The sequence below is a fragment of the Phoxinus phoxinus genome, assembly GCF_949152265.1.
Source record: "Phoxinus phoxinus genome assembly, chromosome: 22".
Taxonomy (NCBI): domain Eukaryota; kingdom Metazoa; phylum Chordata; class Actinopteri; order Cypriniformes; family Leuciscidae; genus Phoxinus; species Phoxinus phoxinus.
In genome coordinates this window covers 21941759-21954473 of record NC_136897.1, presented here as the reverse complement: position 1 = coordinate 21954473, position 12715 = coordinate 21941759, and the positions used below count along the sequence as shown (strand labels likewise).

General features: G+C 37.2%; 1 protein-coding gene across 3 annotated transcripts in view; it reads right to left on the bottom strand.

Moving 5' to 3' along the window:
* diaph3 (diaphanous-related formin 3) overlaps window positions 1–12715 on the bottom strand; it is a 284319-nt gene that overhangs the window by 252394 nt on the left and 19210 nt on the right. For all 3 annotated transcript variants that reach the window (XM_079598020.1, XM_079598019.1, XM_079598018.1), the window contains exon 2: window positions 4576–4749. In XM_079598020.1, the coding sequence (XP_079454146.1) occupies window positions 4576–4749 (174 nt within the window). The remainder of the gene's footprint in view (window positions 1–4575; window positions 4750–12715) is intronic.

Genomic DNA, 12715 nt, shown 5'->3' with positions numbered 1-12715 from the left:
ATCTACATATAATTTGGATAAATGTTGCAAAATTGCCATGCTGGGTATTTTTAGGTAGCCTGACTACGTCAGACTTCCTACTTCCGCTAATTTCATTTCGCTCCTGTAGTCAGTCTGAGATAGCAGCCTAATTTTTAGGGTGTTGCTAGCAGGTATTGATAGCACACGGGCACTAACAGCACAGGTTGTATTTAAACAACTAATTTAAGCTTTGCAAATTTAAACATTCAAGAGAAAAGGACACGAAAGAGAACTTGCACACGCTGTGGGAAGGTTCGTTTCAGACAGCGCACAAATAGTGTTCTCTTTCAAGTCTGTCTTTACACTTGCGCTGTTTGGACAAATTCACACAAAAATGTCATCAACAAGGCTGTCTTGGGGAGTATCCTAGCAGACTAGTCGGTTATGTCTTAAGTGAATTAAATAGTCGAGGCATGTGCATAGAGTGATTTGGATCAGTGCATTATATCAAAGTGACAGCAACCTAATATTGCTGCATGTGTAATGTTAATCAAACAACAAAAGACAAGGACATCACTCACTGCTCTTGATTGAATAGTTTTGTAACTTTAATAAGGATTCATCTTTAATTCATACAGTCAAATATGCAATGTTATTTTACATTTGATTACTTTATTCAATTTCTGCACCTGAAAACTAGTGTTAGACCTACCTGAAAAACCTGAAAAGCACTGTTTATTTTATTTGTATCTTTGCTCTATTGTATTAATTTGTGCTGTTGCTTGTAGTTAGATTATTTGTTCTCATTTTGTTTATTTTTATTTGAAAGTAGACCTTTTTTCCCCGAACATAGCACATACTGAATCCCACAGAAACCGTGACCCAACAACCGTAATACAAACCAAACCCTGAGTAATTTGAACCGTTACACCCCTAGTGTTTACTATGGCTGTGTTCTTCTATACTCTTTGTGTTCATTCAGGTTTATGATGAAACCGCTGAAGTCACAACCGCATTCTAACTAACCATAGCGGTAACCATAGCGACCGTGTCAAACATGGCAGATTCCATAAAACCATGAAGTTTTACCACGATCGACAGCATTTGTCCAATCGAGGCGCAAGTTAATCCATTAGATATTTTAAATAACCAACAACAGCGTTATAAGCTTGGTAACCAGTTGCAGAGAGTACGTTTCAGCCACTGCAGTACATAAAAAGCAGAATGCTGTATGAACGCAGCCATATTAAGCACAAAATATGAGACTGACAACCATATTCCAGTTTTACAGAGTGTGCAGAGCACCATTTCATAAAAAGCGCAACAATCGACGCATTCAATGCAAATAGATTAATTTAGGTAATCAATGTAATCAATTGTTGTCAACGCATCTTTCCAGCCCTAATGGACAGCGTTGGATTGTCACTATACAAATTTATGTCCGTTAAAATTTTCGGGCCACATAAGCCTTTTCCAATCACTAGACGCATATGAAAAAAAAATAAAAAATGAATGTGTAAATAAATATACATGTACTGACAATATGTAGATGTAAAATACATACTACTTGTAATTAAATAGGTTAATTTGTTCTAAAAGTGTTAAGAACTATGTCAGATGGCTATCGCTATTTTGTGTGGCTGCATTTTTTTCCCCAACCAAAACGGTTGTGATGATAATTTCAGAGCATCAGATAGGTATGTGTAGTTTTTACATTTAGTGAAAGTTCTGTATAATTTAATTGGTTTAAACGAACAAGCAAGTTTGCTACGCTGGGTCTCTGAGAGCTAAAACTGAATCTAAAAATATGCCCTGGTTTTTAAAGGAAGTCATCAAGTGGTTTTGATTAAACACTTTAAAATTTTAATAACTGATTAATAAAAGCCAATTTTTGCTAAACTGGTATTATAAACATCTGTTGTCTATGTGGACACATTTCTGTGTGCAACTTTGTGAGACCTTTTAAAGATTAGTACCTAGCACAAGCCTGATTGATGAAGTCATGAATTATGTATTAGACAAATTTAATGGGCCAATTTCTGAAAAGATTAGAAATTAACAGTGAAACAGAAATGAGCATGTTCATAAATCTGAACCTGTTGTACTGCTAAGACAGACATTGGCAGATATACTTGGCAATTTTACTTGCAAGATTTATTACTGAAGCAACACGTCCTGTGCCAAAGAAAACTAGTGCACTGCACTTCTCAAACTCACCATCTCTGACAGAGAAGGAGAAAGAGAAAAGTACTAGCGTGTATCCGTGGACAGTTTACAACTACCATCAAAAGATAGAAAGGGCGTGGAAATCTCAAGGGAAAAAAAACAGAACAATAAAATCGATAAGGGAGAGAAGGAAAGAAAGAGATGACGAGGTAGATGAGAGAGAAAAACAATAACAGCTGCATACAATGTTGAGTGCAACGTTCCTAGTGTCCTCCAATCTTATTTCCCTTTCCCCACAGCGTCTCTCCCTTTCATCCCTTTCCGGAGAGGATAGACCAGCAGAGCCGTTTAAGATTTCACTCATGGGTTCGCAGGCATGATGCAGTCCTCGTGTGTCAGAGCGAGAGAAAGAGAGGAGGATGCTGGGATAGGTGCGGATAGGGTGCAGAGCGGAAAGGCATCCATTACCACTGTTGGCCCTGTCACCTCTGCTGGCATGCTCATGTATCCAAACCCGTACTTGCCATGACTAATGACTGCGTCTCTGCCCACGTTATCCACACTCTTCCTTCTCTACCCAGCAGTGGCTGCTCCTGTCACTCAATCCTGCGCTTGGAGACGCTGCTCAACCGCTAACACTACCTCCACTCTTAGAAAGGGCAGAGACAGGGATCTCCGTACGATAGCGCTCAGGCAATGGGGGACTGTGCAATATTTTAAAATGATACTTGAGAGAAATTGGTGGAAATGGAAAGATGAGAGTTAAATGTACTGTATGACAAAGGTGCAATCAGTTAGCTTTCGACAGCTGCATAAGTGTATATTGTATATTTGTATTTTATCAGGCTGGTCTGGAGAGCCTAATCAGGTACGGGATCCAAGCCTGGTACGGTAACCTCTCTGTACAGTTAAAAAACAGACTCTCTTACATGATCAAAACTGCCATGAAAATTGTGGAGTGGAAAGACCATCCATCGCTTCAAACACTGTACGAGCAGTCTGTGTACAGAGGGGCACACAGAATACTGGTGGATCCCTCCTACATTCTTTATTCGGAGTTTGCCCTTCTACCTTCGGGCAGAAGATATAGAGTGCCCAAATGTAGACTTAACCGATTTAAATACTCTTTCGTGCCTACCTCCATTAGAATCCTGAATGACAGGTTTAAAGACTCGATCGTCCCTAGCTAGCAATGAGTGTTTTTGTTTTTATACTGTTTGTTGATTGTTGGTCTGTGTGATTTAAAAATGCAGCATATACACTGTGCTCAAGACAAATTTCCCTGAGGGGACAATAAAGTATATTGTATTGTATATATCTAGAAGTCTAAACAAAAGTTTTTAAATTGAAGATTTTTTTACTTCACATAAGAAAACTTAGAGATGAAAGGTCAACATTTTCAAAAAGTGAAAAATAAATCTTGTACAGGCCTAAACCTTTTACATTTATATTGACAAAAATATTAGTACAATAAATACAATTTATTTCTGTGTGTATTCTTTTTTATTTTATTTCTGAGTATTTTTGTTTATTTACAACAATAAACGAAGGTGCTTGCAAACATTTGTCCAAGACTGTATGATGCGAGTGAGTATGTGCATTTATAGACATGAGGCCCTTGTCCTTCTCTGAATACAAGCTGATTGAGGTCAGTGACCCATTACAATCCATTTCATTATGAAAAGGTTGCGTTTCTTAAAACATAATAGCAAATAAACCCCTAGTGATTATTGTGTTTGAAAGGTTGATGAAGGTCATTGTGTAGGAGTGATAATTAACTGGTTTTATGTCCACAGTAAGCAGACGTGTACAATAGCGTGAATGTATATCAACAAATCCTTTACTGTCAGAAATCGCCTACATCTTTCATCAACATATGTGAGGACATCGACATGGCATTTGAGAGTGAGAGAGTGAGAGAGTGAGAGAGTGAGAGAGTGAGAGAGTGAGAGAGTGAGAGAGTGAGAGAGTGAGAGAGTGAGAGAGAGAGAGAGAGAGAGAGAGAGAGAGAGAGAGAGAGAGAGAGAGAGAGAGAGAGAGTCAAAGGTCTATCATCTGGGTCTGTATTAGGTATTTTTGTGTATGAACTTGTTTTGAGGATGGCAGACTTGAGGATCTCTCAGCTTGACAATTTTAGCTGAGAGCGACAAAAAGGAAAGGTGTGCGGAAAGCCCCAATATGGACATGGGTGTGTTTTTTGCAAATTACTAACCTTGGTCACTCACTTACAATACTACACTCATTACCATGCAAACAAGGTAAAGAAAATGTGCGTACGCACGTTTTGGGAATTAGGAGGAACAATTTTGATGAGAAGTTCTCCTGTGCGTATAGATACCAATAATCCTCGCAATTATTAGTGAATGAGGTCAAATGTTTGTTTCTGTTTATGTATTTATGCATTTCAGAATTACAGAATACATTTGTCTATATCTAAATACATCTTACCATCATTTTTTCAAAGAGGGCAAGGATTTCCTTCTCCGATGTGATCTTTGAAGAAAGCTCCTCAAATTCCGAGGAAGTGGAGCAGTCAGCAGAAGAGGAATGCTTGGACATGTGGGAGAGGTGTGGCCGTTCCTTTTTACTGCCAGGGATCCGGATACTGGAAAATCTGTCCAACTAAGAGAAAAAAATGACATTTGAGCGAGTATGAGTGAGACTATATAATAATAATAATAAATTATATAATAATAAATTATGTTGATTTTTTTTCTCCATTTAGTTGAAAGTGCAAATATACAACATTGGGGTCAGTAATTCACAATGTTACAAACGATTTTTAGTTAAAATAAATACTGTTCTTTTGAACTTTCTATCCACATTATTCCTACGCCCCATGACGCTTTGCGCGAATTATGGGTGAAAATCAGTGAAAAGGCTCGCTCCATGAGCGCAATACGTTAAAAAAAGTGTCACAATGAGATGACATTAATCTACTCACCCTTCAACCATTGAACATTAAGGAAATTTATAAGTGTAAAAGCATCAACAAGGTAGGCTACTTTCAACATACCAAATAACCCCAAAAGCGCGAGTCTTTCCACAGAAATAACGGACGGGTTAAATATCATTGTAGTAATATGTATTATGCAACTATGTAACAAAATTATTTCGACTTGATTTCGAATGAGATAAAAACTTTTGGAAAACCTATTTGTGGCGGGCAGTGTTGATATTGTGAACCAATGTATGGGAAACACTGTAATATAATTTGACAGCTATCATAGTTTAACCTATCCATCTTCTCCGTCACGCTTAGTAACCCATACAGCTGTGCAACAGTGAAAAGGGACCCGCTCAAACAGTGTCGCGCCGCGTTCCGAACGTTGTTTAAGCGACATACACCGTTATTTCGGTATACTAAAAATTCATATCGTAACAAAAATAAACACTTGGATTTGGTATGAACTGGTATATCGCCAAGCAACACAAAGCCCATCAAACTCTAATATCTCCTCCAATCATTTGCTTGAGCGGTCAAGTGATGAATCTGCATTTTTGCGGAATACAGCCCTACAGATGTCTTTTTTTTTTTTAAATTGGTAATTTTTTCACTACGGTACTTTATTTGCTTATTAAAAGCCTACTTTAAAATATAGTTTTTAGTGCTTTTTCAATCCATTTATTAAGCTAAGTTTAGCGTGGCAAAACTGCCTGCCCTTTACAAGAAATTTGCGTGCTATGTATTTGGTTGCCATGACAACCATGACTTCACATGCATGCTGCTTTCTGTAGTCATAGTAAAATAACTTCAATATTATTATATGGAGTTACACGGAGTGTGAATGTAAATATTTTCTACAGTAAAAAATATTTTTTTTACTATAGAAAAGCTCAAATGTGATTAAAATTGTGACTGACAAAAGCGAGTGGCTTAATCTGTGTTGAATTGATTCAACAGACTGAGAGGTTAAATCTTTGTAACAAGGCAACAAATCTATAAGGCACAGGTGTCTTGTAAATATCTACTAATGGCCTCAAAAAAAACGAGCCTGAACTGAAGTTCAAAAGCTTTCAGATCTTTATCAAATACCCGCTTTAACCCTGTGAACATTGTTTATGATCAGTTATAGCTTCCTTATTGTAAGCAGACGTTCATTAGAAGTCAGTCAGATAGACATTCAGCATGCCTAACGAACAGAGCGTCCGCAGAGACAGTGTAACTTGCCGTCGATTTATATCGAGGTGGTGGGCCCCCGCATCACACAGATAATGATTTCCTAATTGGATTAGATTTGTCAGAGAGCTGTTTTCTCTCCCTGGGCCTGTGGGCGCAACAGGGAGATGATGGGAGATTGAGATGTCAACGTTGGCTGAAAAGGTAGGTGGTTTATTTTCAGAGGCCTTGCCCCCTTTCTTTCAAGGGGTGGGTGAATTAGCAGCAGTTATCTTTGAGTTTTTTTTTTTTTTTTGCCAACGCCACCCATTGCGCATTATCTTGGCGAGAAAGAGAGGAACACGCTGAGATAATCAGCAATGACACTGATGTAAAATTAATTAAACACAAGCAGTAGATCAGAGTGTAGCTAGCGACTACAGTGCACAGAGCCGATGCAGGGAGCAAATGTGTGGTGTCTGATACCAAACGACACCATCATCTGTCTAATTTTGTTTGCCACTGCCCTAAAGCGCCTCTTCGCTACATTGAGTGATGGCACTGATCAGTTTAATCACAGAGATTCATCCCCAGCGGAGGGAAGAAGCGCTTTGCTATTCCACACTCGTTACCGGTGAATAGATAAATAAATATGTGCAGCCGCTACCTTGATAACAACAACAGGCATCATACCTCAGCCGACGCGAGCTGATCTAGATGATGAAGTGCTTTTCAGGGCTGTTTAGGTGTTTATGAGCGAGTCTGCGGCTTACTTTCATACAATCTCTCTCCCTTTTACGCCGACATACACTTTGATGTTACTAATGGCTCCATCCCCTTCATTCCTCTTCTGATCACTCCACCAGACCCCTCTTTGGTAATTCAGCCTCTCAGCACCAAAACACATTTCTACCATGACCAAACATCGGCCCTCACAAAAGCCCTCCATTATCTAAGGACATGATTCACTCATCGAAAACATGTCCTACACTATTCTGCCACCCTACAAATTTTCTCCAAAGAATTATTGTTCAACAGTTTTTTTTTTTTTTTTTATGCCTGATACCGATATCATAGAGAGCAGGGTGGCTGATATGTAGGGTGTACACTACATAATTTAAAGATAGTAAAAACAAATACATAACAATTGAAGAAATATATATTTATTTATAAGAAATAACTATTAATAAATCGTTTGAATAATTAAATATGAAAACAATTGTTGTTAAACTTGATCAATCTGTAAAATAAACAGATTTATACTTTAGATGGTAACTTCTTGATTCTGTTATCCTATTACAGTATGTTTCACAAACACTGTGAACAACAGTGCACTCAGCAATCTGGCAAGTCTGTGTGCAGCGCTGGGAATATATATATATTTTTTTTACATAAAGACAAGGCTATACAGTATATGACCTGCATATGGCATAGCAGCTGGATATAGTGTAGCATAGTTTGAAATCAAAGAGAATTTTAATTGTCAATCGGGAATGTCCAATGACAGCGTAATTCTCTTCCTGTCCGTATCCAATTCACAAAGACTGATCGTTATGCAGAGTACACGCTTTTGTTATGCAGTTCTATTACTAATAATAAAAAAGCAAATGCTATAATACTTATTTACATTAGATTTATTTTGTTTAACAGTTTATTTTCTGATAATTTATCAGAAAAAAGTATCAGCTGATGTCAGTAATTAAAAAAATATCGGCCTTGGCAACATATCAGTCAACCACTACCAAGATTGCATCTGCTCATTTAATTTATTCTCCATTTGTCATTACTTTTGTCTCTTTTTTTTATTCATTTCATTCATGAATCAATCTAGTCATGTGTTCATTTCAGATTGCACCTGACTTTAGGGTGCGTGATAGAGAGAGAGAAAAGGAGTGTCCCAGCGGTGTCTACCTCATCATAATCCTGATTACCCTGTTCCTGGGTCTACCTTCCCTCTGGCAACGAGAGACCGACAATCGATACCAAACCAACACAAACAAAAACACATTTTGATGACAATCAATAATGCAAAAGAAACTAAACTCTGTGTGTGTGTGTGTGTGTGTGTGTGTGTGTGTGTGTGTGTGTGTGTGTGTGTGTGTGTGTGTGTGTGTGTGTGTGTGTGTGTGTGTGTGTGTGTGTGTGTGTGTGTGTGTGTGTGTGTGTGTGTGTGTGTGTGTGTGTGTGTGTGTGTGTGTGTGTGTGTGTGTGTGTGTGTGTGTGTGGGGGGGGATTAAATGGCCCAAGAGGCGAAGAATTAAAGAAGAGAAGATTGAAATGTATTGAGGAAAGAGGAAACCTGGTGAAGAGATGATTAGTGAGTAAGCATGGCAGAAGGGAGGCGAGAAGGAAGATATGAGATAGAAGGAAGGATGGAGGTGATTGCAGTGCTAAATGCCAAAGTTGGTGCTATTCACCATGAGGGTGAAAAATGGCCACTGAGTGCCATCGATAAGATGGTCTAGGTGAGTTTAAATTAACTGACTGCTCCACTCCATGACCTAAAGTCCTCCATCCAAAATATTTCATTACCTTCTGCTGCTGCTAGAGGAAACGGGTCCAGCTGCACAGGCTTGATACAACAAATGTTTGATGAAATTCATTCCAGTACATGAAATTCTAACATGCTTCAGAATTCAGCTCACTGCAATCTTTGATTGATCATACTTACAACAGAAATTGAGAAAATCATACAAAAACAATTCCAGCAATCATTGCGAATATAATAATTCAAAAATAATGAATTAAATTAAACAATAAGTAATTAGCTTGATTTTGAATTCGCTAAAAGATTTTCTGACAGGTTACTTTTTCCACTTTTCAAGGTTTACTTAGTCTTTTCGATCTAAATCACGCGCTTTGGTCTATCCTCAGGACTCTCTTGATACAAAAGCAAATTTTAAAATGTTAACACCAGACCACATAAGCAGCGTGGCACAACGGTTCATATGGTCATAGTCTCCAAATTATGACCAGAAATGGATAAATATGAAGTTGCTGTTTAAAATAAATAAAGAACCAATGTAGGAAAATGGTTATCCGCAAACAGCAGGAAACCGTATATTTGTGCAGTGTGGGCATGTCAAAAAAATATTACGATTTTTTCTGAGGCTTTTATATTGTTCATATCGTTATTGGAATTATATCGTATCGACCGAAATTAAGAAATATATTGTGATATAAATTTTGGCCATATTGTCCAGCCCTATAAGCTACACTTTATTGTCAGAACACGACAAACACTTGATGTTTTTGAATTCTTTATACATTTTCAGTCACTTAAAGCTTCAGTCTGTAGTTTTTCCTCTGTCGCCATCTCTGTTTGAAATCTGCAATTGCAGTTATTCACGGAATTATCAACTTGACGTGGGTTGTGCCTCGGCACGGCACAGCGTGGACGAATCCAATTGTTTTGAGGAGAATGTGCGGCTGTCAGTCACCACGCCAGTCCATTCGGAATCACAGATTCTACTTTTTGGAAGTGTGACCATCAAGAATTTTCACCGGAAAATGTCATCTGAACAAGTAACTAACATCCACTTTTGTTCTGACCAACTAACTTAAGGGGGAAAAAAGCATTGTAGTAAATCTCGCAGATTAAATCTAACGATCCCTTATATCACGTCAAATAATATAAAACAATTCGATATGATTGTATTCATGGTAAATGGTGATTTGTAGGGCTGGGCAAAAAAATAAATTTTTCGATTAATCGATTTTTAAAATGTGGTCGATTCAAAATCGATTCTCAAAGGCAAAAAATCTTTATATCTTTATTTATACCTATCACCCAAAAGCCAGTATTAGTTTTCCTACAGTGTTCATAGGCTTGCAGCCTCCATGTTACAGATAATGCTGTGAGATTTTATGTTAGTTTTATCTTAAACATAAAATAACCTGATCCGGTTTGATCAAGGTATGCGACTGTTCTGACTTGTCTAATTTTCAGCATCAATTTTTCATCTTGCATCAAATTCCTGTCTATTCATCATTGTATGCATTTGAAGTTTGGTTTTAATGTACCCAAGAGTACCTAAAAAAAAAAAAAAACAGTTTAATATACAGGTTTGTGGCTCTATTTCTTTTTATTAATTAACCACTCGTAAACTTCTGTTCACCGTTTAAAAATAAATAAATATAGGATTTGTATTAAATCTATATTCATTGAGTCAAATCAGGAATCGAAATCGAATTTAGAATCGAAATTGAATCGAATTCAGAGCGTGCGAATCGAAATCGAATCGGAACATCTGAATCGATACCCAGCCCTAGTGATTTGTAGATGGAAAAACCTTATTAACTATTGTTTCGCACCGTGTTTCTCCTGTTTGTCAGTGCTGTTCCATCCATATGGCTTTAAACTAGTTTAAATCTAGACAATTTGTGTTCTTTGCTGAATTCAAGTGCTTCTCTGGACACTGGATTCCACAGCACTGTTTAGGGGTCGCGTAGCCTAACCGAGATGTTTAGCAAGTAAGCGCATGTGCTATACTAAGCTCATGCTGAGCTGCCGAGTGGATAAATGGTCCGTGGCGGCACGGTTCAAATGAGTAGCGCTAAAACATTGTATCGACCATTTATCGAACTATAGTTATCGTTTTATCAAGGACAATTATATCGCAATAATTATTAACGTTTTAATCACCCAGCCCTAATTTTATGTTGAAAACAAGGTTTCTTCTGGTTATTTATTATGATAAATTCTTACATCCTGATTGTCAAGTTTCCTGAGTAAATTCTGGATTTTGTTTTTGTTAGGTCTAATAAAATTACCATGAATTTATAGAAAATCAATTATTGTAATGTATTCCCTGTTGATAGGCAGACAGACACTTACCATGAGTTGAACAGCTTCACAACAAGTTGTATAAGTTTTACAGATACATGCAGCCTCATTAGGGAAGTATAAAGTATGAAACATGCTTGATAAAAGGGCGTTCTCAAGTGTTAGACGCACAAGAAAGCAATTGTCTCAAGGAATGCTTTAGAAAATCAAAAATGGGGATAAATTCACAGTATATTTTTTTTAGTAGTGCCAGATAGATTAGTAAAAGGTTTTTTTGTTTTTTTTTTTACCTGAGCTGACTGTGAATGAAATGCTGTGGTTAGTATGAGACCAACTCTGTGTTAAGCATGGGTCCTTTAATAGTCTGTGATATAGGGTTAATCATATCAGAGAGGAGGAATCAAATTTCTAAATTTAAGCTTGTTGTTAATGAACAAGACAGAGAATGCAAGAGTGGATATTTGACAGAGTGAAGGCGAGAAACCTGAATAAAGGACTCTTACCACATCATCTGTAAGTGTTCTGATGTTTAAATGCTATAAACAGTGAGAGAGAGTGAGAGAGAGAGGTGGGGGTGATTAGAATAATTTTACAGTGGCACTGAAGATGAAATTGCAGTCCACATGACAGGTGACTTCAAGTTAAAAAAATAATTTCAAAAAAATATCTAAGAATTCAAAATACATTCACATAAAATTACTGTGAAATATAGTTCTGTTTAAGAAGGCATTCTACAAAAACTCTCAAATGTAGCAAGACACATTAAACAACTCATTTAAAAGCACTTTGACTTGAAATACACCCAAAAACCTGAAACGTGGTGAGAACATGAGTAATCCAGTAATAGGTTATTTATTGATCTCGTCAAAGACTTATGAGAGAAACGCGAAAGTGCACGTATGCAAAAAAATAAAAATCATGCATTAACCAGGTAACAGCCTCCAGAGTCCAGATCCATTCAAAACAGTTGTAAGGCTCACAAACCAAATGTGAGCAGACAAAAGAAGAAGAAGAAAAAAGTAACACCAAAAAAATAAACTGGTCTAGTGTGTCACCACATAGTTGCCAAGATATTAGTTAATATTAGATTAAATGGCTAGCATCTTTTGTAAGACTTCCAAAGTTTAAAGCGATCTTGCCAAAAATGTGCCGCTTATGGAATCTCTTAAGCCCGTATGCCAAACTTTCCAGATAATTTAATTAAGCTGATGTGTAAGTGGTGAAAATATTGACAAATAAAGCTTAGGATCCAAACTCTCACTACAAAAACCCACCAACAATCAATTAATACTTCAGTCTTTCATTAACATGAAATCCACAAGACAAAGCATAAAATGCATCAACCAATTGAGCCCGCAAATGAGCTTCAAGAATTTACATTTTCATACCATAACGCAGGGAACTACACTAACCTTTTCCACTGGTGGCACTTGCGCTACTAACTTTTTCAGTTACTGGCGCAAAACATGATTTGGTCGCAAAAATTATTTATAGTAAGCCGCTCTGGGTAATAATGAACAATAATGGAACTGTATTGCATACAGATGTGCTTTTTATTTTACTTTCCATCTTTTAAACCACATGCCGCCTTGTTTTCTTTAACATTGGTTGGGATAGATTTACTGCAATAGAAAATACAGTACACAATAATGTGCAAAATTAATTTCTTTTGGATTTCAACATGCTATGGTTGGCACGGATGG